The sequence below is a fragment of the Aptenodytes forsteri genome, unplaced genomic scaffold (genome assembly GCF_000699145.1).
Source record: "Aptenodytes forsteri isolate BGI_AS27 unplaced genomic scaffold, ASM69914v1 Scaffold103, whole genome shotgun sequence".
Taxonomy (NCBI): Eukaryota; Metazoa; Chordata; class Aves; order Sphenisciformes; family Spheniscidae; genus Aptenodytes; species Aptenodytes forsteri.
In genome coordinates this window covers 4565661-4593010 of record NW_008796051.1, presented here as the reverse complement: position 1 = coordinate 4593010, position 27350 = coordinate 4565661, and the positions used below count along the sequence as shown (strand labels likewise).

At 41.6% G+C, this 27350-nt stretch overlaps 1 protein-coding gene across 1 annotated transcript in view; it reads right to left on the bottom strand.

Moving 5' to 3' along the window:
* PDZRN4 (PDZ domain containing ring finger 4) overlaps positions 1 to 27350 on the bottom strand; it is a 113072-nt gene that overhangs the window by 36720 nt on the left and 49002 nt on the right. The window contains exons 2-3 of the mRNA XM_009286234.1: positions 7455 to 7708; positions 5945 to 6047 (exon numbers count right to left, since the gene is read on the bottom strand). Coding sequence (XP_009284509.1) covers positions 5945 to 6047; positions 7455 to 7708 — 357 coding nt within the window. The remainder of the gene's footprint in view (positions 1 to 5944; positions 6048 to 7454; positions 7709 to 27350) is intronic.

The window sequence follows — 27350 nt, the reverse complement described above, 5'->3', positions numbered from 1 at the left end:
TAACTTTATTCAGATAAACAGCCGCACTCAGACTGCTAATCTGAACAAAACTGCTCCTTCTTTTGTTCTAAGGAAAAAATAGCAATAAAATCAATCACTTCAAAAGCATTGTGTCACAGAAGTGGGAAATTTGAATTTGCGCCTGAAATGCCTTCCCTCATCACGATGGGATGAGTGTTACTGGAAGAGTAAACCCATGCGTTACCGCTGCATTGCATCTGCTGCAATGCTCAGATACGGTAAGAGAAACGAAGAGAACAGGATAACATTCTCCCCCATGGGAGTTTTAAGTGTTCAGTGAGAAGTCATCTACACAAAAGCTTACTCGTGGCGAATTCCCAAAGTTTTCTAGCTTTTCTTTCTTCAAGGCCCATTTTTAGTCGTTTGTGAAAACAGCCAACAGCATCTCATCCAGAAATCTCAGGTCAGTGGGGAACATTAGCAATTTCAGTGGGTTTGGATCAGGCCAGTGGTAAACTTAAAGGACTAATCTACATTTACAGTTAACAGATTTATGAGTGCAAATACTTATCAAAACATTTAAATGAACGGCTGTGCATAACCATAAATTAGCACTTACATTCAACATGCATACACACACGTTTATTTCCTTATTCTGACTGAAAATCTGTCCCTTGGGTCTACAAAGCAGAACATGAACTTAAGGGTATTCATTTTTGCCCTGAGGTATTAACCAACCCTCAGAGTACTATGGGTTACTCTGCTTAGGAGGAGATACTGATGATGGAGTAAAGCAACTTTTATATGAATCTTCTAATTTACATAAGTCCTATTTTCCAGAGCATAGGAGGAATCAAAACGGCAGGTGTGTAGTTTCTAGCTCATGCTTCAAGTTTCACAGAGGCATCAGGTGGGAAAAATCTCACACGGCTTTTTCTCAAAATACTATGCTCTTTTGTGGCTGCTGTTTCCTGCAGAACCTTTGATCCTTTCATTGTCTGGACACAAAAGGCTTCATAAAAACTGGCCACAGAAAGATTTCACCTGCACATGCCTCATGTGGTTGTCTGTCGATTTAGTGACACGCACTAACTTCCTGAGCAAAAAAGTAAAAGAAAAAAGCTTAAGTGAAGAGCATCAGAGTACCTCGCAATTTCATATAGGGTCAACTCAACCCTTAGCAACTCCTCCCAGGTACTGGTCTTAATACTGCCCCAATCTGTCAGCACTAGCATTTGCATGAAGAAAAACTGGAGTCATCAGACACAGGCAGGCTAACACAATGGCTGCCGTTCCGCCTTTTTCACTCTGAAAATGGTAATCCTGGCATGGTGGACTGTTGATGTGGTTTTCCAGGCTCCTGCAAGCTATGCCATTGTACTGAAGCAATCACTTGTGCCTTTGCCTAAAAACGAGAACAATCAGAGCTGGAAAGTCTTTTAGGCCATTATGCTGGTCTCCTTCGCACATCCACATCAACTAACACCCAACCTCCCTCCAAAAAAAACCCCTCAATTCGGAGAGCAAACTTCAGCCTACTCTTCCTCATATATGCAACAACAACAGTTACCTTGACCCACTGCTATTCCTTCTCAAGGATGTCTACTTTTGCTGTTTGTAAGAAGCATTCAGCTAGAAATAAGAATCTTTTTCTATCTCAGACATACGAGATTTTAAAAGCTGTAATTCCCCAAAGATATTGGCTTTCACAGCAGAAACCAATCACTTCCCATTTTGCTTTTGCTCAAAAGCTACTTCAGTACATAGATGGTACAAATGTCTCTGCCCTTGGATAAGGACCTGTTGACTAAACAACACTACCTGCTTGTGCCTGCTCGTAACATCTTATTTTCTTCTGCCCCTCTTATTGAAAGGCAGTCTCCTCAGACTGAGTATGTAGGACCAGACATCAGTGATGCTTTCTTTTGTCCAGCTTTGTCTTTACAACATTCTTTGGGGTTTTTTTACCTATTTTTTCACTGTTCCACCATTTAAGTGACTTTGTCCTCTTAGTTTCTGTATTATTGCCAACGTTCCAAACCAAGTATATGATGTTTCTCTCTCCTGGATAGTAGGTTCAGAAATGTTATTAAAGAAGTGCACATCCATTAGCTTATTTACTCCTCTCTAGCACCAATATCCTCTGTTCTTCTTACAAGGACAAATTTTAGAGCCATGTTTAACACAGATTTACTGGGGGCTGTGATGCTTTTAGTCCTTTCACCTCATTGGTACCAGAGAGTGTGACGTATACTCTAACATCACATGATGTAATTCCAGCAGCACAACAGCCACTCACAGCCAGACTGGGTGGGTTTGTCCCGAATATCTCTGGCTCTCTTTCAGTGATATTGACTGCAAGTCCAACTGAGCATTTACAAATCGGTCAATTCCTGCTTTATCTTAAAAGTCCTCATGGGTATCTCGCTATGCCAGAATTGCAAATCTTTTGATCTCTTTCTGCCAACACTGACTGATGCTGGCTCTGACCCCTGTCTCAATATCTACCAACAATTCGGATTCCTTTTAGGACAAGTTTTGCAGCAGCAACATAAGGATGCTCAAGTTGGCTACTGGCAATCCCCCAGCTTCGTCATCTTCCCAGCCATTTGTTTAAAGTATGGAGCCTAATGAGCCTCCCAGGGAGTTCATCCTTCCAAGACAATTGGCTCATACTTGAGTTTATTGCGCTGCGACAATCTGAGCACAACCCACTGGGTTTTTCTAGCTTACAAACGGAGTAGAAGAGTCTTGTAAGTGTCTAATCCTATCAAATCCACTGGCAAGTATAAGTTCATATCCCCAGTGCTGTCTATCATATGTGATCCTCCTGTTTGTTTCTTATGGTGGTAACTCAGGTACTTAAACACCAGCACATATCTGTAAGCAAGTTCCAAGCTGATCAAAGCTTTCCAGGACATTCCCTTTCTTGGAAAACATTCTTGTTTACAGCATCTCAGTTGCTAGTCATCTTATTTCCTTACTTCCTAATTTGGCTGAGTATTTTGCATTTGTGTCTCAGAATTGACGCATTCTTCACTTACTTACAAACCATTGTTAGGAAATAACGAGGTGTTGCTCTAGTTCTTTTTCTGCTCACCATCTTGTTTCAATCCATTTCTGAAATCTCCAGGTTTGGCTTTGAATCCATTTAAAAATTATTAAGTTTGCCATGGAGGCCTGTGAGCCGCTTATCTGTATCCTTTTAGTACAACGGGAATGCTAATGTGCAGTTTGGAAACTGGACCATACTCCTGACACCAGGTAGGTTTTTCTGCTGTGTGTGATTACTAAGGTTCACACCAGAAAGTTGTTACAAAGGAAAAAACAGTGATAAAATCAGGGAGCACTGATACAATCCTCCTTCTATGGAAAGCACAGTAATAACAATAAACCTCTTCCCCCTAAACACAGGAGAAATCAAATGGTGGGAGACAGAGAACGCTCTGTGCTTCTTCCACCCAGCCTGCAGCCCACAGGGTGGCATGAGCAGAGCTTCTGCACCCTCTCTTCTTGCTGCTTTCACCCTTAGATGGTGGATGCACAATGCTGATTTTATAAGTTGTTGTCTTCCCAAGTGCTTGAGCATTTTTTCCTTCCCTGATGCTGCTGCCACAGCACAGCAACTTGTGGAGCTATGCTGGAAATTAGATCAGGCAGCTGGGCTAGGTTAAAAACAACCCTTCTAAAAATCTGTTTTTAAAAAGTATTGGATTACTTCTCACATCTGTTTCACAAAAAGTAATGTTGGCATAGCTGAGGGGCCAGAAAACATCAGGGTAAGGGTGGGACTGAGAGGCCACAGCAGTGTACACCTAAGCCAATACTGTTGTAGAGACCTTGACAGCATTGGACCATAGTCTCTGGTCCACTCACTGTCCTGCTGCTTCTCCCCTGCATTGGCAACAGCAGCTAGTAAATCCCTTTTGACTCTGTCCTTTATGAGACTTTTTTTTGGATGGAGATATGTATCTTTGGGGACAATGGTCTCAATTTTTCCAGCTACCTAGTTACAACAAGGGACCTTAATAACATCTTATAAGGACCTGAAATAACAGATAATACAACTGATGAGTAACCTAAATCATAATATTACCATATGGGCTTAAATTTTGGGAATGTCTTTCATGTTTAGAGCTCTGCTAGTTAAAGGCTCCAAGATGTTCTCGTTTCTCCTTCAAAACTTTCATATTTAGTAGAAAGCATTCTTCTCAAAGGAAGCTAGACAGTTCCTTCCCTATTTAAATTTCACATGAAACACTTTATTTCACTCACTCAGTAAATTTGCCTTGGGCAACTGAATCACAGCTGACAGCAAATTAATGACTATGATGGTGCAATTAGTAGAGATTACAGGCAACTGAGAACCTGCCCAAGCATTTGCCGTTGTCACGATACTTATGCCAGCTATTATTAGGGGTTAATAATGGTCATAAAGAGGACTTGATTCCACCAGGTAGATCCTTTAAAAACTGTTAGTATTTTAATATGTCACCGGTATTCTGATTAAACGGTGAAAATTATTTTTATCTAACCATTTTCTTTAATATTCTTTCTAGATGCTTACATTACTAATTTATTAAAATATTACTAGAAAAATAGTTTCTATTACATTTAAGGAAGAAGTACCATAAACAAACACACTTGACAGATAAATTTAATATTATATTACACATGGGGAGTCAAAACAGAACTTAAGCTCTGAGACTCTTGTGCTGTGAGATATCACACCAAAACCCAACTGGGAAGAAATAATGATTTCACTAATCCCTAGCAATGATTTTTTGAGGAGTTCAAATAAAAGTTTGCTTGTTCTGATTGAGATTCACTAAGTAGATGTTATTTGATTTTTCTGCTTCCTGGGGGAAGAACTTCAGATTCCCCAGGCTGCTAGAAGAAAAGAACAATGGGCTGAACTTGCAATAGAGCGTCTTAGCTGCTAAAGACACGATAAAAGTGAACACACTGCATATTTGCCAAAGCTTTTGCCACTCATTTCGTTTCCAAATGTCAACCAGTTATATGAAACCTTTAAAAAGGTTTCTTAAGGTAAAGCAAACAGAAGGATAGGATATTCTTAATCTTGTATTAAAGATATTTAATTATTTATAATCACTTTTATTTAAAAAACAGTAACTTGAACTTATGCAAAGACTCAGCACTGTTTAATAATAAAAATAACCATCTGCTTCTTATGCCTGTCCCTACAAATATTTTGTTACTGGATGATAGTGGAAAACATGAAAAGCTAATGACTGGCCAACAAGAAGACTATTTAGATATTGAAATGAAAATCTAATGAGGAGCAACATCACCAATCACATGTTATCATTTTGGGAAGCCTCACATAATGATTTTCCAGTGACTCAGAAACACATCCACCCTTGTCACTGGAGAGTACAATGCATTAACAGTAAAGGGAGATTTGTGGTACAGAGCACAATTTCTTATAATTGCAATACTTACAATGTCAAATATCAAAGAGCAAGTAATAGAAATTATATTCATTTTCAAAGTTGTAGCCTAATCTTACAAACACTCAAGCACACTCCCAAGTATCTGGAAGACTGACCCCTAAGGCATGAGATACAAGGCCAATTAATTCTTCAAATTAGGGGGGAAAAAAGCAATTAAGCTTCCAACCATTTTTAATTTTGGAAAGGCTTGCTTTAAAGTGTTAAAACTACAAAAGCAAAGCATCTGAGTTACAGTCTCTACTGCACAAAGAGGGAACATGTTTAATAAGCCTCCCGGACTTGTATGTAGCCACCCACTGCAGAATTCTGCTTTCACATTTCACGTGTGTAGCCTAACCCCAGTAAAGCCTGTGACATTACACAGGTATAAAATAAAATATTCTTTGGTGCTGATTTTTTAAGAAGTATTCCCACTCTTATTTTTCTCAGAGGAGCCTGCTATCAGCTGTGCAAATACCATGTCTGTAATAACAGAAAGAAAGGCTGCAGTGTGCCAGTGATCTTACCTCATACTCAAAGTCCTCTGCTCTATCTGCATCAGCAGGCAGGCTGGAAAGATACTCATTACCTTCATAAAATTCATGCTCCACTGGGTGAAGAGAATGGCAGCTATGTGGAACAAAGCGGTACAACAACAGCAGATGAGACAATAGTTTTTTTTAAATTAAAAGGCGATAAACCCCCCCACTTCTCTGTAGTTTTCTCATCTCTGGAATGCTACTCTGAATGACCTGACAGCCTGAAAGGAACTGTACCAAGAAGTAGCACGGGCTGTTTTCTTTTCAAAAGCTCATACTCCGGCTGAGTTCACTTTGCTGGGTTCATCTTTTGTCAGATTTACACAGGGTGATTTCTTAAAAGGGTCTGTTTTGGGCCAAACTACTTAATTGTGACAATTTGGGATTCCTTATGTTCATAAAGGTACCTAACTCCAGATTCACATGCTGCATCATGGCCGGGGCAACTCACTAATTATCTGGTTATAAATTCTTGAATGTCCACAATCTACAACCCACACCAGGCTCACAAACTGTTCAGGAACTCGCATAAAACAACTTGCATTATCCTCTTCTGTTAAAGTGGTAACAGGGTGGTGAAGTGCATTTGAGTAACTGCACACTTAAAATGTTAGTAAACTGCACTGTGAAATGGACTTAGAGCACGAAGAATGAGGTCTTTACAATGTGCACTTAGGTACAGCCTTAGACCCAAAGCTGGATCCCAACCACGCAGCACCCAGTGTGGATCTATCTTAGCAGAGGCAGGAAACTTTTCCCCATGCTGAGGGCATGGGAACTTCAATCACAGTGGCACACAGTTTAGTAATATCCAGTAACAACTCAAAAATGCACACATATCATGTTCCTAGCTGTGCAGCAGTAAGTGGTAGGCTCAATCTAGCATTTGGCTGGCAAATTCTCTCTGAGATAACCATCTACCCAGCTTACCTAGAACTTCGAAAAATGGAGCTACATCAAAGTCAAAAGTGGTATGTTCTCCATTAGCATCAATTCTGCAGAGATGCACGGCATGCCAGGAAGTCAGTGGAAAAGCTCTAGGGCTATCATTGTTTTGCTGGCTACAGACAGAGGGCAAGGGTCAACCACTAGGCGATGTTACTCATGAGGTGGAGTCCAAAGAGGAAGAAGCCTACACCCTATTTTTGTATAAGCAACACCTGCTGGTGTTTGCATTCAATTCAGTTTCAAAGAATTCAACTGAGGGATAATTTAATTCATATCATTTGCTATATGACAGGTGAAATTGTACTTTTGATCTCTATATTTTTGAAATTGTTTTGCTTTTGATGAGGGAACCTTTAAATTAAGTAATTTGTTTCCTTGATTTTTTGGTAAGAAACCGTCACTGAAGCCTGAATGGGACAGTGGTTATCAACGACATTTATAATTAATTTAAAGTGTTCCTCAGAACACTCCTTTTTCAAGAGAAGGCTACAAGCCTACCACTGCAATGCCTCAACCCCACAGGTAAACAGCAGGAGAAGATAAACCATACCTGTCTGAAAGTAGAAAAGGGCAGATATCAGGAACTGGCGGTGTGGAAGGCCTTAGTTTGGCCAGGGCCATTATGTGCTCAAAAGTGATGTCGGTCTGAGTGCTGGCATCCACAAGCCGAACATCCTGGGAGCTACCATGAGCTTTGCTAACTGGGGCTCGTCGTAAAACTTGAACTACAATTGGCTCCTTGGCATTGCGAAAAGCTTCCACTGCCTCTTCATGAGTGGCCTTGGAGAGGTCCTTCCCATTGACCTAGAGAAAAACAGAAAAATATACTAAAGGTTACTCACAAGAGAAAAGGCAGCATAAAAATTTAGGCGTAAAATATAGGGGGATGAATTATTTGTGTAGTACATCAAGTCACGTGCTGACATTGACTGGACCGTATTTTGGCATCCATGAAAGAGGGAAGATAAAGCTGGGAGGAGAAAAAAATCTTTAATCTTTGCTAGAAATCAGAAATGGTTTGAACTCTTCCATAACTGTCCCAATGGAATCTGAACACAACAAAGAAACTACAGTATTTAAAAAGGACATATAAAATTATTTCTCTCATGCTATTTTATTCACCTCATAAAATACAAATAAAAAAGGAGGGGTGCTTTTAATTTTCAATTTCAGCATTTTCTGTGGCATGCAACTGTTCTAAAGGATTTCTGGCACAGCATTGTTATTAATGCAGATGTCAATAAACATGTCTCTGATGTCTACAAAGAAACAAGGCCAATTTTCGATGTTTTGTCACTTATCTGCTATGGCCATTATACAATCATTAAGACCAAAGACAGGAAGATTTGACTAACACAGTCAGCTGCCGTTCTTTTAAGGAAAGAGAAATCTAAGTCAAACAAACCGAAGAAATAATTTGCTACAAACAGTTGAATAATAAACCAGAGAAAATTACGCTACAAACGCAGCATAGCTTGGCAAAACTGAAAGACTGTGGCAAGGCTCTCTCTGCTACAGGCAAAGCAGCAAATTCCTCCCAGTCTAGATGAGGCCTTAGGGTATTACGGAAGGTAACTGCAAGGCTGGGTGATGATAAATTAATATGAATTCAGGTGTTTAGGGCAAAATTCCCAAGTATCAGCCCACTACAAATATGAGAGCTAATTAGTCAACAGCAGTCAGTAGCTAAGCCCTTGGACACAGGGGCTGCGCAACATCCTTACACAGAAAATACCATTCTGCTGTTTCCAGAGCAATGGGACTGCTGTTGACTGCTGCACAGGACCTAACTGTTGTGAGCTACTGTGTAGATGAGATGATCCTGTGCTGGGGTAGAAAGGTAGGGTTTTCTAGTAAGAAATGTGAATATCTGAAGGGTACCAAAACCTGATTAAAATTTATATCCCTGGGAATGCACTGGCAGCAAATCAGAAATAGGATTCTACTGCAAGTTCATGTCCAAATTAACTTACTTGTATAGACAATGAAGTCGTAAAACTTCCACTAAATGAACTAAGTCTAAACCCTCCCCAGAAATGAGGCAGACCCCATAACTGACTTTTCCCCAATGCCTGCAAATACTGGTTGAACCCCAAATTTCTTTGCTACATTCACTCTTTCATTCAAGAAATTCTTGGAACTTTCTTGTCAAAAAAGAAAAACATGCAAAGAAGAACAACGCCAGCAAACTCAAAAGAGCCATTCAGCAGCCTTCAGTAACATTTTTAAGCCTGTCAGGAGAAGCATTTGCAATTAAAAATGTCATATTTGAGCCAACACATGTAACCATAGTCCTGTCTATTTATGTGGATGGCTACGATACCGTTGACCATTAATTACAGGTATATATCAACTCAATACATTTCCAGAGTACGTGCTCGAGTACAAGATAGAACCAGCTTTCCTCTGACACAACTCCCAAAGAAGCAGCACTTTCACAGCCACGTTACTCACGAGGACATGCAAAATAACCAGACTGTAGTGTAGCCACCAATGCAAAGGTCAATTGATCCTTCTAGCTAGCCCTGATGCTGTATGTGGTGATGAGAAGGCTAGAAATTATCTGAACAGACTTCTGTACATAAAAAAGCTCAAAACTCCCTGTGCTGAATGCCTGGGATCCCCAGAAGTACCATACCACTGCAGCCTAGACTGTGATCAAGTAATATGAACAGCAGCTAGCTTGGTCACCTAAGTTTAATGCATACGTATGGTTTCTCTGATGACTGAAGCCAAAAATGTTAAGATTTTATGTTAATAAGATTTTACCGTTTAAATTATCATCCATCAAATTATGAACTTGGGTTACGTTAATCTAAGTTACATGGAAAAATATCAGTGGTATATAAGAGGAAGGGCCAGAACAGTCAAAGAACAAGTTATGTTATAAGAAAATAAAATAAATCTCCCCAAGGAGCGAGCTTCTGCAAACGCTCTCCAATAGCACAAGTTATACTGCCAGGGTGTTCAGACTCAGCCCTGTCTAATAGAGGCAATTAGAGATAAAGCTTCAAGCCTGGGTCTTCTAGTCACTCTTCCGTTCCAGCCTCTGCTTCATTCTTGCTTCTAACTCAGTTCCTATCAAGGATACAGTTTTCCACAGTTTCTGCTTTTTGTAACAAGAGCGTCCTATAGGCCCTCTGAGTAACTCTCATTCCTAAGGCCCTAGGAACAGAAAAATTACTTTCCTGCCTCCCAAAACCCTTTTAATACTTTTTACGTTTTGGATAACTATATGGTGTTTCTCCTAAAAGCAAATGCTTCAGAAGAAATACCACATAGCACTGTATCAATTTTTTCCCCTATTCAAGTATAAAACACACAATCCTTCTGTAACCCAGCTGAACCACATGGTTTTTGGCACAAGATGACCGTTTTATCACAGATCCGCATCAGCAAAGCAAAAAGGTATTTGGATAGCATACAAAATACATTATTAGATTTTTTTGGAAAAACAGAAGCTCTGTTTATTCACATCAGTCAATACTTATCACTTACTCTGAGGAAATAGATGTAAATTCACAACAATGCCATTTACATGCACATTTTATTTCTAAAGAATAATATTTTAAAATCACGTGAGTGTGAAAAATCACAAAAGATACACATTTGCATTTATCCTGGGAACCTATGGCTGACCTCTATTTTCATTTAAATGCCTATTTAATTTAAAGACTTTAAAAACATTCCATCCTTTACGTTGCTTTCTTATGAAATACAAGCACTGTGGACACCCAATACTTGTTTAAATTGTCACTTGGAAGTTCATCAACACACTTTGTTGATCTGCATAAAGGTCACCTAATTTATGAATGCCATCTTTCTCAGAAGAAAATCTATAGCTGAATTACTCTATGCTGGCAGCTGTCCTGCCCACTTGGGGATGGGAAGAGAGAATTTATTTTAAAACCTAAAGCAAATATTACAGATGGGGTTGGAAGCTCTCTTCACGTAGCTTCTTTAAGGGCTTTCTGCATCCTGTGTTATCCCCCAACTTAACACTCACATATAGTTACCCTGGGAGCCGTAGACAGCCGAGTACTTATTTACAGCAAGCCACTTACAGGTTCTTAGTGGATGATTAAATAAATTCCTTGCCTCTGAAAGGTTACTTTCAGTGGAATCCAGGGTACTATTTTAAGTGGATAGAGAAATCAGTCACTTTTAACAGTCAACACAAAGACATGGGAATACATTTGTTGTAGCAGATGGGCTAATTAATCCACAAGCAAGTTGTGAATGTTAAGTAAAGAATATATCTTTTCTCATGTAAACCATCCTCCTGCCCTGTTTGATTAAGCTTCTGTTTAATGAACACTCTCCCCCTCATTTTGGACACACTGCAAAGTCTGGGCCACTTGTCAACATCTCCCCTAGAGTGACTGGTGGCCACTGCCTGGATCCTGGCCATCCCCTTTGGATTCTTGCTCTAAATCCAGCCACACGCAAAACTTCATTAGTGTCAGAAAATAAACAAGCAAACAGGCTTTGCCTTTCATGTGCAAATCAACTGACATTGGCCAACTGCCACTTCTAATGCCAGCACTGCTGTACATAGGCTTATTCCCACTCACACAGAGGTGGACAGCAGAGAAGGAAGGAGGGACAGGACTAAATAACAAAACAGTGACGATAAAAAAATGTAGGCAAATGGTTGTTAGGTTATCCTTGTGCTTTGAGTTCTAAAAAAAAAAAAAGAAAAATCAGTCCTCTGATGAAGACTGCTTCCAGGATTTAAGTGCCTGTGACTGAGAAATGAAATAGTCTTGTCTTCTAACTTTTTTCTGTTGTTGATAATTTCTTTTAGCTCTGGCCAGAATTTTTGATTCAAGAGGGCCAGAAATGTTGGTATGTTTCCTGTAGCCTTTACTTCCCCCATATTAAGAGAAAAAGGAAAAAAGGAAAAAGGGAAGAGGGGGAAAAAAGGAAAAAAGATGTGTAGTCATCTGAATGCAACCATCACAGAAGTTGTCACATTAGCAGTTCATGAGATAACCTCCTGTCCTCAGCAAATACCTGGTATATGCAAGTTAAAATTTAAGATCAGGTCTGCTGAAGTAAAATCCTTGGAGACCCTCCATTTAATCAGTAAGGGCAAAGGGAAGAATAACTGGAGTGTTCTGCTAGAACAGAGACGTCCAGACACAAAGGTTTCCCAGCGAAATGACAGAGATGCTGTCTGACGTGATGATGGAGTTCACACAAGGCTCACTGTCCTAGGAGATTTCAACACCCATGCAGAAGATGCCTCTGACCTGACAGGTGCTACATCTGCTCTCATCACAGCAGTCTCTTCACCTCCAATCCCTCGCCCTAAATACATCCAGGCTACCACTCCCTGGGTGCATCCTTGGATGGCAAACTGCAAAAAGGATCAAACACTGTCCCTTAGTTTGACCAGTCCTTCTTTAGGACAGGAATTTGAGCCTTAACTACAAGCCACAGAAAAAGAACAAAAACATACCACCTTCCTCCCAGACTTGCAGCTTTCAGCACATACAGCCTCTAGAAAACTTCCAGTGGTGAGTGCCACCAGCTGTGAGGCTTCCCGGGCAGGACAGGGGGGCACAGGACATGTGAGCTACCAGTGACACGCATCCTGGAGAGGACACTGCAACTCTTCTGCTAACGCAAATGTGATAGCTCATCTATGGAAAGGGCATTCGACACGCTGACCTTTTAGGTTACAGTTCAGTACTAAGCTGCATTTCTTGAGCAAGTTAATCTGAAAGGTAGCAAATTCAGCCAATACCACTATCTCAGTCAGGGTTCATGCAAGTTCAGTAAAGGGACAACTTTTATTATGCTGGTTAATGACATTTCCTCTACCTTAGCCAGATGAGTTAAGTGATGCTTGTTCCCATTTGATCCTTTGTTGCCCTGACCATCAAATCTTGTCATCCCTCCTAAAAGCTACACAAGCTGCTGAACACGCAGGCTCTGGCTGCTTCCCACAGGCTGAACCACAGGCTTGTAACGAGAACTACATCTCCATTACCTGTAGAGCTGAGGTTTGTCCTGTTTGATAGTTTGTGTAGCTGGTTCAACAATCCTGAATAGACCCAGGCAATGCCCAGTAATGCAGCCTTCTGTGCATTTTCCTATGCATAACCAGTACCACTTTCATTTCCCAGTATTTATCAGAAATTTACTGTGGCTGAAAAGCCCATGGCTAAGCCTTAACCTAAGCAAGACGAAATAAATGCTACAAAAAGTGGGAAAACATAGAAATATACCTATTTCCACTCTGTAAAGCTTCCTTCCAGAGGAAGACAACCCAGTGACTTCTCAGCAATTTTGATTATCTAAACAGCAGCTCTCAGAAAAAAATACCCTTCTTTCAACTGACCTCAAGATGACGCTTCATTTTGTCAGAGTTGTCCACCATGATCAGTGCATCTGTGGGCAGGTCTGACAGCTGCAACTCCTCTCTATGAGGGACATGACACATCCCCAAAAGACCCCAGCAAAGAGCTGGACACTACTTGGAAGTATTTTCTAACAAGCTATCCCAGGGAATTCAAAAGACTTTTAAACTGGATTGGAAAAAGTGCCCCAGGTAGATGTACACGGAATGGAGAAATAGTTCTCATCCCAACTGCAGTAAACTACGGCAAACTAGTGAGCAAAGTAACTAATACAGAAGTGCTTGTGCAACTTTGATTCTCCAACAAATACAAACTCTAGCTTAGTATTTTTTTCTCCATGATTTTGCCTTCTCTACCCCGTCACCTCTAACTAAAACAAAGAAGTGTCTTCCAAAACTGCGTGCAGAATCATGCTCTATGTTATGAAAGAAAAGTCAAGTCCGTTGTAAGTAAAGAAATCACTGAAGATCCTGCCCCCCTCCCTCCCTTAAGGAGGGAGTTTGGGTGTTTAAATCCCAAATTTATTGACTGCCTAATTGCATTTAAGGTATTGAGTATAGGAAAAGGATGGTGTTTTAGATGCATGCCTACAGCCTGCTTCCAGCTGGCTGGGTTGGGCACAACGATCATTCACCACAATTGCCTTTGAGCATTTCAATCTCCTCTAACAGTGTATGGAAAAGTCCACCCTGGGAGACACCTGACATTTCCATGCCCAAAGTCCCTTTGTGGATCTGGGCCCTCACCTTGAGATATATTTCAGAAAAAGACTTGGATGCTACAGTTCACATCTCCAGGATAACTATTCCCGCTCCAACAAGCTTAAAAGCACTACTGCATTAGCAGTTTTAATCCGTGGCCAAAATGCGACCTGAATTCCTGCACTTCGTAACATGAGGCTTGGCAGTCTGCGTAACCGCAGAATACCCCCTCCACTTCCTCACTGTGTGTTAGAGCAATGCACGTCTCACAAACATCCTTTCAAGTCCTTTAGTGCTGATGTTCAACAACATCAGAACAGCTCAGAAAGCTCAGCTCGCAAAGTTCAGCTCAGAAAGCACAGCAACAGCTCAGAAAAACTTCACTTGAGTTTTGAAAGAGGTAACGTACTATTATCTGCAATTCTCTTGGTTTGTGAGTGAAACGAAAACACCAAATTAAATTCAAGAATCACTGTGTTAGTTTTATAGTGAGCTGCCCGGAGACAAGTGCTGGTAGACATGCATTTGTAAGCAGCTGCTATCCTCCTTTTCTGACTCCCTCAATTTGCCTGGCAGACATGTTACTACTGGTTGCTGTGGCCGTCTTTCTTGCATGCTCTTGCAGCTGGTATTCCAAGTCTCATTCTCCTCTCCCTTGCTTTGCTACCTCTGGTCTCTCTCTTCTCTCTTAGGCTGTTTGCTCTTCTCACTCTGCCTTTTTCTTTCACTGTGGATCTTTCTTTGCTCACTGGGGGTCTCCTTTATCTCATGCCTCCCGATTCCAGCGTCCTCCATCTTTTTCCCAAACCCTTCTCCACGAAGACCTGCCGCTGCCCTCTCACTGAATCTGTCCCCTTCCCATGGGGTGGTAACACCGGCACTTGTCATCCTCCCACTGTGACAGCTGGACAATCTGAACACTTACTTGTGAGGTCTGCCTTTGCCAGCACCTCCCAGTACCAACACGAATGCTCAGCTAACCCAGATGGTGATGTAACAAGACTGGAGTGTATTTACTATGTAAATTGCTTTTAATATTGACAAACAGTTTTTCTGATGATATTAGGATTCTGCCTGAGGGCAATAAAGACTAAACTAGCTGTGGCATGCATAAAATATGTGAGTTACTTCTTGATATAATTAGACGATCATTTATTATATTAATCATTGCAAACTTTTTCTATTTGTGGATAGGATATTATATACATCTCTCACAAGATCTACCACACAGAGCAACCCTTTGATGGTGGGGAAAAATACAATCAAAGGCCAGTGTGTGTGCTCAGAACAAATAATTTTTATCTCTAAGCCCCTGCACTGCATGCTGTATTCTCCTGTGAACTTCACGGTGTCTCTGCTCTACCACAAGCTCACTCTCCAATTTCTCTTCCAGGGTATGTATTTTTCTCAGGGAAGAAGCACTTCAAAAGGTAGTTGCCATTAAAGTTTTAGGAGATCAAATTAACGACATTCTTTAATCATCTGTAATTCCCAAAGAACAATGGAAGGGCTGAATGGCAGATTTCAGGACTCCGTAAATAACGCATCGTCACTTTTCTCCTTTTCAGGGAATCATATTCTATGTTTCACTAACAAAAAAAGTCTCTCTTTAACCTCTAAAAAAACCCCCAGCCTTCCATGAACTCAGCCACGGCTGGCATCACCACATGAATGTTACACTTATCACTGTCATAACAATTCATCCACGTACAGACGCCTGAAACTCCTGGTCTCCTCCGAACCGAGTAGTTTAAAAAGATAGATGGCTGCCTTCTGGCCAATTGTGGGAGTTCTTTCATTACTATAAAAAGACTTTTTATATCTCAAGTGACTTTATAAGCAGTGAATAATGAGACTTAAAGTCTTTGGAAAAGAGTCCACTGATCAAATGCTAGGATAACTTATGGGCACGGTGACCTTTTCCTCAGTAAGATACTCCAAACTGCTGCTGTTGGCACATTATTAAAATTCCCCATTTAAGGCGTGCAGTTAAGCACAAGGCAGATTTTATTTTTTATTTTTAAATCCAATTTAAGGTAGCACAGCAAGAGCTAGAGCTCTCCCAGGGCTGAGGACTAACTCCCACCCGCTCCAGCTGTGCAGGAGCAGGACAGACGGCGGCAGCAGTGCAGGCAGCTGGCTGGGTCTCACCGCTCTGCTCCCGACTGCAGTGCCAGCACCAGGAGCCTGCTTCCCCCATGCACAACAATCCTCGCCCCAGCAAGGGAGCACGTTTCTGCCAGCACGTCCACCAGCAAGCATCAGCGCACTGGGCTGGCTCTTAAAAGCTGCAGAGAAGAGCAGCCGACAGCATGTTGCCTCTGGCCTCTCTGGTAAGTAGAGTTTTGCCTTGGCCAAGAGGGTGCTCCATGTGCCAGTGTTTCACTGCGATGTTAAACCCAACACCAGAGTGCTGAGCCTGGGCCCGTCCCTGACTGAAACCCCGGCCAGCTCTGCGTGCTGCCACACATCTAACGCAACCTTACGTCCTGCCGGGGTGCCAACCACATGAAATGCTAAGGTTAGAGTGCTTCCCAGCATCCTTTGCTTTTGTAAAATCTGTGCTTGCTTTTCTTTAATAAACATACAACAGACTTGCTCTACTTCAACATGCATTTCTGTGTATTTGTTTTAATTGTCATCTTGAAGGAATAGAAAAGGCTCCTCCTCTCTTGAAATAAAACTTGGAGGGTCCCTTTCACTATTTTTCCACTCTTCTCCCATGCTGATTCGACACTCATTTGACACTGTTGTTCTCCATTGATTTTCATGGCTTTACTCCAGAAGAAGCATATTGGCAATTCTTTGGGGGCATAATAGTACTTGCAAAAATTCCTTCCAACTTTTTACAGGACTAAATGTTTTAAAAATACTTTTCATGAGCTCACATGTATTTACAGTGGCTCAGCCATGGGGGCTGACACAGCAATAGATTACAATGAAGTTTAACTTCATCCTGCCCCTGGAACATGGCATATGGCAACTTCCTTGATCTCTTTTCAAAGAAGAAGAAAATGTGAATTCAGAGGAACCACTCATTTGAAAAAAACGAAGCAAGCGATGGGGCCTTACCTGCCATTCAAAAGTCCGTCGGATGCTTTTGTACCAGAAAGTTCCCAGTACCTCTTCGGAAAGCTTAGCAACAATTTTTATTTGAACATCAAGAGAGCAGGTAATATTAACAATAGCATGCTTGTACACGTTTAGTTACACACAATGAACACAAAAGAAACTACATGTAGATGCACAGAAAAGGGATCTTATGAAACATATTTGTGTCTGTTTCTTCCCTTTTTCTTCTCTCTCCTACTTCGATCCTCCTTTAAAGACTAGTCATGTAGGATTACTTTATTTTTCTATTGAGTGATGGCTTACTGCACTGACACAGAAATATTTTAAGTTGTTTGTTTCTAAAGTTTAATTGCCACATTCCTTCTTAGCAGGAAAAATGGTAAGGGATGTGAATATTAGGACCAGCTTAATTCTATCTTATTTATACAGCATCATGGCTGCGTACACGTCTTCAGTAGTAAGAGCTGCAGCTCCTTCCTGGCTCAACATCAATTACAGCTGCTATTTCTGTCCCAGTGTTTCTATGTCTGTTCTTCCTTCTGGAGTGTCTCTCTCCTTCCTCTCTCCATATCTCTGCCTTCCCTCACCACTTCCTTCCTCTGTTTTATTCCATTTGCCTCTTTGGCTTCCCTCCCTTATCTTTCTCTTGTTCCTTTGACTTCCTTTATCTTCTTGGGTTTGGTCTCTGCAGCGTCAGCAGAAGCAGCCACTCCTGTACGGTTTTAGTATGTAACACCTGCAAAGGGAACCTTCCCCTGCATGATGTCTACACGTGAAGCCCCTCCATACCAGCTTCAGGAGAGAATGAAGTAGCTGGCTCGTTTCTTCAACGGACTCGCAAAAACTCAGCAAAGGGCAATTACCAAGGAAATCCACACAACACTCATCAGTTTCCTTTTCCTAGGCAATTCTGGGTGGCAAGACTCTGTCAGAGCTGCTGTTCCAGCTCTCCAAGGCACGGCAAGGCTGTTAAGGATCAAACGGCTGAAAAATATGGCAGGGAGCTGGTAGCCAAGGTTGTGCAGTCAACTGGCCACTGAATAAGCTGCACGAATCAGATTTGTACTATTGCCTTGCAACACTACAAATATCACTGAAATCCAAGCAGATTTTGAAGAGTCTCTGCGTTAACTGTTCAGAGAAAAACCCGGCCTGTGGATACATGTGGGCAGTTCTTGCTGCTTTCAATTGCCGTGCGCTGACAACAGTTGGTGCAGTTTAGCATACAGAGCAGAAAAGACCTTTTAACATCAGGAACAGAGTAATTCTTCCTGTTCGGAGCCACAGTTATCCTTTAATATGTAATGAGATTATTTGACAGGCTTTTGATTATCTTATGTAAAAGCAGCATGAACAATTTAATTAAAACACTGAAAAAACCACTGCAATCCACACTTATACCTCCTATACTTATGTATTTAGAAAAAAATGCCTAGGTGCAAGGACTGTGTCTTTTTGGTTATATCGTATCAAGCACCACAGAGCCCCAAAGTAAGTAGGGCCTTCTAGATATTGCTGCAGTAAAAATAATGATTATACATCTGTGCTGAGAATTTAGACAATGAATTATACGGGGACATGAATTAAAATAGACACGCTTGAAAATAAAGTTTATGGCCTAGACAATGAAAATACTTTAAACGTGGCACACCATGGGCTATCAAGACAAGGGCAATGTCATCTTTGTTTTGTCTCAGGAATAAAGTCCTTTTAAAAATGTGTTTTTATTTTTTTAATTTATATGAAATTTCATAAAGGAAAAAGGTGGATACCAGTGAAAGAAGAAATAAGGCACTTTATTTTTTACATTATATATTAGAAGAGAAGTGTTAGGTGCACATTAAATTCCTGCTGGCAAAATAAAAATTATATACACAGGATTATTTTATAAAGGGAGATAGACGTTCTATATGTGCTTATAGAAGAATGACTGAGTAACAGCTGACTGTCTAGAAATGCTTTTAATAAGCTTTAAAAACAGCATAGTATTTGTAAAAACAAAGTTCCTGAACAAATGAAGTAATTTCACCAAAATCAACAACACTGAAAGGTAACACTTCTCAACTGAACTTAATTAAACCTCACAGACAGATTTTAAGATGTCATATTTGCCATCTTACCATGACTTGTGCCTTGTAGTGTTTATTTACACTTTCTGCAACCTTCTTCAGTGGGAGGCAAGAAACTGTGGCAAAACATAAAATTTCTACACTGGGCACAAGTATAAACTGGGAGAGGGGTGGCTGGTGAGCAGCCCTGCAGAAAGGGATCTGGGGATGCTGGTCATCGACAGCAGGATCAATATGAGTCAGCAGTGTGCCCTGGCAGCCAAGTGGGCAAACCGCATCCTGGGGTGCATCAAACACAGTATAACCAGCCGGTCAAGAGAGGTGATTATCCCGCTGTATTCAGCGTTGGTGCAGCCTCACCTTGAATACTGTGTGCAGTTCTGGGCCCCACAATTTAAGAAGGATGTGAAGGTCCTTGAATGCGTCCAGAGGAGGGCAACAAAGCTGGTGCAAGGGCTGGAAGGCATGTCCTGTGAGGAGCAGCTAAGGACTTTGGGCTTGTCTAATTTGGAGAAAAGGAGGCTGAGAGGCGACCTCATTGCTCTCTACAGCTTCCTGAGGAGGGGAAGGGGAGAGGGAGGTGCTGACCTCTTCTCCCTGGTATCCAGTGATAGCACTGTGGGAATGGTTCAAAGCTGTGCCAGGGGAGGTTTAGGCTGGACATTAGGAAGCATTTCTTTACCAAGAGGGTGGTCAAACACTGGAACAGGCTTCCTAGACAGGTGGTCGATGGCCCAAGCCTGTCAGGGTTTAAGAGGCATTTGGACAATGCCCTTAATAACATGCTTTAACTTTTGGTCAGCCCTGAAGTGGTCAGGCAGTTGGACTAGCTGATCATTGTAGGTCCCTTCTAACTGTAAATATTCTATTCTATTCTAAAATATTCTATTCTATACTCACAGAAACCAAAATATGACGTCACAACATCACAGCTTGTAAAATTTTTATTTGTACTTTAGATAGGAGGCAGGCAGGGAGGAGCAGCAGAGGCTTGCAACTGCATGGATATATTATAGCGAAGTGCAAATTTCAACCAAGTCCTAATTCTAGATGTTCTTACAGCTCAGATGTACCTGGATTCAAGGGTTTCTTCTTGGCTTACTTGTTGAAAAGGTTATGTTTTAGAAAGGCTCAGTTGGAGAAAAGCATATTTTTCCCCTTAAATTTAAAATCAAATAGGCTCCTGTTTCAAAATCCACATCATGTAGGACTTGAGAGTAGCTTTCATGTTACTGCTGATAGATATATTCTTTAAGAAAGCCAGATTCCTCTAAACTTTCATGGTAAGCTGGCTTTACAAGCTAGTCAAGTAAAATGTCATAGCATACAGTTATTGGTGAAAAGAACCACAGCTGAAAAGCAGAGAATTCTAATAAATTGAGAAATGTCTGAAGCCAGTTCAAAATGGCAGGGCAAAATTTAAACAAACCTTCCCCACCCGAGGAGAGGCAGACAGGCATAAATCATTCCCGGCAATCAATTCTGCTATTTGAATTTGTCCTGACACTTGTTGGTCTCGGTCGCTGACATGGAACCGTGGCAGAAAGGCCAGGCCACCGGGGAAATTTGGCCAGCTTCCACATCTGAGAGTGAACCACTCGACTGCAGGTCTCCAACCCTCATATCACCGTTCTTTGTTCCAAGCATAAACTATTTTGTCCGCTGTGTTTGAGGTCTGTCTCCAGAAAAAAATGTTTACTATTATTTACTATGATTACTATTCGTACAAGAGACAGGAAATACTGGGTAAGATTCCAGCCAGGAATGGCACAGGTAGCTTTTCAGGCAGACAATTTAAAAATAAACCTACCAAGTTAATATTCATGGTTTTGTTTCTCACTGTGACTACTTTGCAGTTTGTGCTGGTTTTGGCTGGGATAGAGTTAATTTTCTTCATAGTAGCTAGTATGGGGCTGTGTTTTGGATTTGTGCTGGAAACAGTGCTGATAACGCAGGGATGGTTTCGTTACTGCTGAGCAGTGCTTACACAGTGTCAAGGCCTTTTCTGCTTCTCACACCACCCCACCAGCGAGTAGGCTGGGGGTGCACAAGGTTGGGAGGGGACACAGCTGGGACAGATGACCCAAACTGACCAAAGGGATTCCACCCCACATATGACGTCATGCTCAGCATATAAAGCTGGGGGAAGAAGAAGGAAGGGGGGGACGTTTGGAGTGATGGCGTTTGTCTTCCCAAGTCACTGTTACGCGTGATGGAGCCCTGCTTTCCTGGAGATGGCTGAACACCTGCCTGCTGATGGGAAGGAGTGAATGAATTCCTTGTTCTGCTTTGCTTGCATGCACGGCTTTTGCTTTACCTATTAAACTGTCTTTATCTCAAGCCATGAGTTTTCTCACTTTTCTGATTCTCTCCCCCATCCTGGTGGTGGGGAGTGAGCGGGCAGCTGTGTGGTGCTTAGTTGCCGTCTGGGGTTAAACCATGACACAGTTAATTACTGATATTCTGTTAGACAATAAGCAAAATGTCTGAGAAAAGGGACTGCAGGTTTCAAATTCTGTGAAAATTCAATATTTACATACGTAGGAGACAGATCTGCTCTTAATGGAGATTCTCAGAGAAGAAGATTTTTGTGGGAAAGAATTTGCATACTGGCCTCGAGTGCTTTCATTAATACCAAATGGAAATATCATCATGCTCAGTTGTCGGTGCAGAAGTCTCACTAAAACACAGTTAAGGTAGCCAGTGCTATCTTACACATATCCAGAACATGCATTTTTTTCCCCACCTCCCCCTCCAAAACTCAGCCTTAGGAAAACCCAGAAACGGTGAGGTCAGGTTCCCAGCCGTGCAATCTTAATCTCCAGCTTCCCCCTGATGCCTGCTGCAGTCAGTGGAAACGAGCTGCAGGCAAGCCATCACATCCAGTACATCGCACAGCTCTATCGAGCGAGAGAGGGATTACTTGGAGCAGCTTGTGATACTGTGATCTCAGAGAGGGCAATGCTGTCCCATCTGACATCCTCATGCTTGATCAGCAGATGAGGTCCACGAGTACCAAAAGGGATTCAGCATCCTCATTTCACCCTGTGTTGTTCGGGTAGGAGGAGGCACAGAGCCCCTCAGAGGCTGTCAGGCAGGAGATGCATGTGGTCTATGGGGCAAGCAAAGAGCCATCATGCACAACAGGCTGGAAGCAAACTCAAAAGGCACTTCTGGAGCTGCCATCGAAGCCTTGCAGTTAAGCAGCCACTCCTCCCCACCAGGTCTTCCCTTTTAGCCCAGGCCCAGGATAGTCAGCCAGACTTCTTTAAAAGTAAGGAAACCAGTGGAACACAGGACTTTCCCTTTCCCTTAAAAAATGAGGACAGTAAGGATTGGGGGCAGTAGCAGCTGCATATTGACACAGTAGCCTAATGAGTAAGTCTTTGCCTAGAAATTGGGAAAGCTGAACTCAGCATAACTGAGTATGAAATCACGTCTTTCACTCTGCAGCGGAGTCTTTCCATCAGGTTACTGGACATTTTTGAACACAAGAAATTATACACTGCTTTCTGAAGCTATAATTTGAAGTAATTAAATATCATCTAACCAGCTATTAAATAGGGCTGGAGTTAAGGAGCTAGTGTGGGTAGATGAAGGCTACTCTTCTGAAATGCTCCCTCTGTCCCAGTCCAATAGGTACAACAGCTATCTTTGGAAATCTCCCAGTAGTGGAGCAAGTGAGAGAAATAACAGGTCTAGTCTCAATCTCTGGCTCTCTTCTTGTTACTATATTCTGATTACTGTACTTTCCTAAACCATGACTCATTACGGCGTTTCTCTTTTTTTCCTCCACTTGCCTCAATATTTAGCCTTCTCTCCTCCCCTCCTCCTTTCCCCCCTCCAGGGTTCCTAGGTAAACCTCCCAGTCCTGCTGAAGCCATTAGTATTTTAGAAGACATTAGCCATGTCATTAGGAATTGGCAGGTGAAGTTTGCTGATATTTCTGCAAAGGTCACTAAGAAAAGTATTAAACAAGATCACTGCAAAGACAAACTCTTCTGGAGCTCCAGCAGTAACCTCTCCCCAGCCTTTCACTTTCCTTTTTAACACTATGTGTAAATAGATATTCCTCCAGAGTCAACTCCATATCCTTCTTATGACCACTTATCTAACCGCTTCTGTTCCACTTCAGCTAGTATCTTCCCTTATAATACCACATCAGATATTTTTGTTTATCTGAAGTCCAGATAAAGAGGACCTACCACATACTCTTCGTCAAGATAAGGCATTTGCTAATCAAAAAGTCTATCAGGTTCGCCTGGCTTTGTAACCATCAACCCCTGCTTAGTCTGCGATTCATTATATCCCATTTACCCTTTGCCTCCCCTATGTGTAATCATCCTTTTCTTCAAATTGTACTTTAACACCTTCCACATTGTGTATGCTGAACTTGAAGGCTAGCAAATCCCACAATGATCCTAAGCATAGGTACACCATTTGATTTTATTCCACCATCTCCTACATGTTAAACTAGTTTAACAGATCTCCCTATTCATCCTGGCTACTATGTCTCTCAACACTGGTGTCCCTTGCCTCACAGTTATGCCAGTATAACTGTTTCCCGGGGCTGTGCTAAAAATTGGATCACTGAAAAACCCTGCTTCAGAAATGATCTTTATTAAAATGTTAGGGTTATTTACCCTACAGGCAATTGCCTTCTCCCTCCATGTTGCCCATGTTCCACTCAAATCTGCTCTCCTCCCCCTTCACTCTTCAGGTGCTTTTCCCCTCCACTCAAAACACGTACCTGTGCAAATCCTTCTGAGAGGTTTTTAAACTTTTCTGCTTGATGCAGATTGTATCTCCCCAAAAGGAAGAAAATCTTCTTCAAAAGGGGCAGACTTTGATAAAATGACCACTCTCCGTAGGTTGTCTTCCATGCAACTACCTGGACACAGGGCACAGGTGGTGTACAGTAGAGCCACCCAGGTCTTCAGGTTGAAGAAGAAGACAGCAATCGCTTTTTACTACTAAACACCTCGCATTTGCAGTTAAACTTCTCTGATGCAGACCTACATTAGGCTCGTGTTTATATTGCAAGAATAACTATTTCTGCTGTTTTCAATTTTGCCACCAAGTAGTGGACATGTCCTACATAAGATGGGGCATCAAGTGGATGAAGCATATGCAACACAATCAAAACTGAGCTCTGATTCCTGAACACACAAAAAAATGTAATGATGTGACCTTTCAGTTTTAAGAAAATTTACCCTTTGGGGGGAATACACCTCAGAAGCCTCAAGTGACCTCAAATTTGGGACACTAACCCTCAAATGATCTTCTATGAGGCACACTAGCTATCAGGAAAATTCAAACTGAATTTCGGAGTCCTTAAGAGTTTCCCATTTAACTGCACTCAACCTTAAAAATAGAGAGACTTGTACTTCACTGTAACAAAATTAACAAGGACTACACTTTGGACATCCTTTGGTATCACAAAGCATCGGCAGCATGAGAATAAGAAGCAAATCCCCAGCACTCACTTCCATCTCAGTTTCATCTATAATACTGTAAGTAACATGCTTCAGCAGCTCACCAGATTCTACAATCAACTCTGACACAAGCTGAAGAAAAATCTATAGTCTCCTTGTATCATTTAACTTTCACATAAAACCCATGGCTACCTATTCTGACTATTATAAATTTTCTGCATGTCCATCTGAAGACATGGACCAGCTGCTAGTCAACGGGTGAAAATTACCAGTTCCACCAACCTAACAGCAGTTTTTGTAAGCTTTAGGGAAGACCAGCCTTCAGGTAACTTAGGTGATACCACCTAGACCAAATTACAGAGCAACCAGACAAACTGTTTGCCCAGCCAACTACTGACTGTGTTGACCTTCCATCTGGGACGCCAATCTCATCCACTCACACTTAGATCCAAAACAGGTATCTAGAAGAAACGGGAAGCAGTGGTACATCTGCCTCTTCGCAAATGCCCGAACACATAAAAACTGGGGAGATACGGGGGAAAAAAACCCAGAGAGATATAGAAATAAGGATTTTCCATACACAGAGGGTACGTAGGGTTATCTAGGTGTATAGCTGCAAATACTTATCCAAGCCAAAATATACAGGTCTTGAGCTACTGCACAAGTACAATTACTCACATAATTTATGCGGGAAAAAATCTGTTAGTTTTAATTTGAAATATATAGCATGGGAGAAGATACTCAGACCACCAAATGTAGACACCTAATTTAACCAACTGTTCTCTTTCTATAGTCAAAGACAAGAGATGGAAGGAGAGGGCGAGTCAGAGATCTAAACTAGCTGTGAGTAAGCTGAATCATCCTCTGGAAATGGCCACCTCCCGCCAATGACAATAGGGAGTCTAGAGAAATGAGCCGGTTATAAATTTCAGCACCTTGGATGATGTGTGAATATTCTTTTAATTTACCAAATGGTGTGACCTCAGTTTTGTAGAATTTAGAGACAAAAAATCAGGCATTAAAATAAAATGGGTGAAGACAGGAAGAGAACAGATTTTTTAAATGCTGAAAAAATATATTTTATTATGGCTTTTGGTAATCCAGGGAGAACATCTCTATTAATAGATAGCAGTATTCAAGGGTGTTGTAAACATATTTCCCAGGATGAGGTCTGATTTATAGTCTTGGACAGAAACTATTCTTCCCATGTCTTATAAAAGCAGAAAAAAGTGTTCACTCAGCATGGTTTCAAGTTACACAAGTACAACGCAGCAGTGGAGACTCCACTGTTTCTTGATGCCTTCTGTGTTGCCGTAAGTTAGTTCAAAGGTGGTTTTATTTTTTTAGAGTAATATTTTACAGGCTCTTAATCCAAAAAGTGGATTATTGCCTTTGGGTATTTTGTGAAAAAATAAAATAGAAAACAACTGAGGAATTTCATTTAGTATAGCTGTTGCTGTGCATGTCATTTATTTTTCTCCCATAATATATTAGGCTTATCAGCACTCGGACTTCCTAAAGCAGCTTCACTAACATAGTTGGCTGTAAGCCCCTCAGAGCCGTCTTATCAATTACCTGTGAACTTAGAAGGATTTACACAAAAGATCATAATGAGCTGGGTTTGAAAGAGGCTGTAAAGGTGTGAGGTATTTATCCTGAAGCCCGGAACAGCTATGATGGAGATACGTATTGTGCCAGCTCTTGCACTCAGACGATGAGTGTTTTTTCATTTAAAAGTTATGTTACAAAAAATGGAAGCAGAGCTGTGGATTGGACAGTGCAGGACTGAGAATGTCCAAGGTCTGCCTCTATCACTGGCTTGGCCCTGTCATCTTTGCACAGTCACTTCACTTGACTATATTTTGACTTTTCCCCTGCCTGTCATTACACTGCAGGTAAACCAGTAGAGTTCTACTCTGACTTGAATAATAGACCATTGATTTTTTTTATATATATATAGAACATAAGATTATTTTTTTTGCCATATACGCAAAGCACCATCTCCAAGCATGATGCATGCTTGTTGCACTACATCTCAGAAACACTGTGCAGCTGAGTTCATGTTTGCAAAGCACTTCTGAACCTCAAAAAAGAGCACACTCGCAAAGCAAACTGTAATAAGGACAGATGCTGAAGTTTGATAAAAGCTGCGGCAACAGCACAAAGCAATAACAGGCAAAAGTTATGACTGACATTTGACCCTCCTTCATGTATCTCCAAATGTCAGCAATGTTTAAGACTGGTATTGGATGCGTTACCAAGAGGGGAATCACAGAACAGTGTTGGCAGAAATAGGACAGTTCTTGTGCCAGAGTATATGCATTTCCAATCTATCTGACGTCTGAAAGACTCCATTTAAGGTCTGGACACCAGCTGGCAGATACAGATGTAAATGGCTTTCAGGTACAGCTCCTGGAAAATATGATGGCTGCAAAGAACAACTCCCAGCTGGGAGCGCTTTGCACGGCCCCGTTCAGCCCTCTGCAGCAGGCTGGCACACTGCTGGCACCAGAAACGGCTCTGCCCTCCGGTTTCTGACTGTCGGCTTCAGTAACACAGCAGATACCGGCCGAGTTAACCACAAAACTGGGGTCTCTGAGTACTTAACTTGCACGCTGTAGCACATAGAATCATAGAATCATAGAATCATTAAGGTTGGAAAAGACCTCCAAGATCATCGAGTCCAACCGTCAACCCAACACCACCATGCCCACTAAACCATGTCCCTAAGCGCCTCATCTACACGTCTTTTAAATACCTCCAGGGATGGGGACTCAACCACTTCCCTGGGCAGCCTGTTC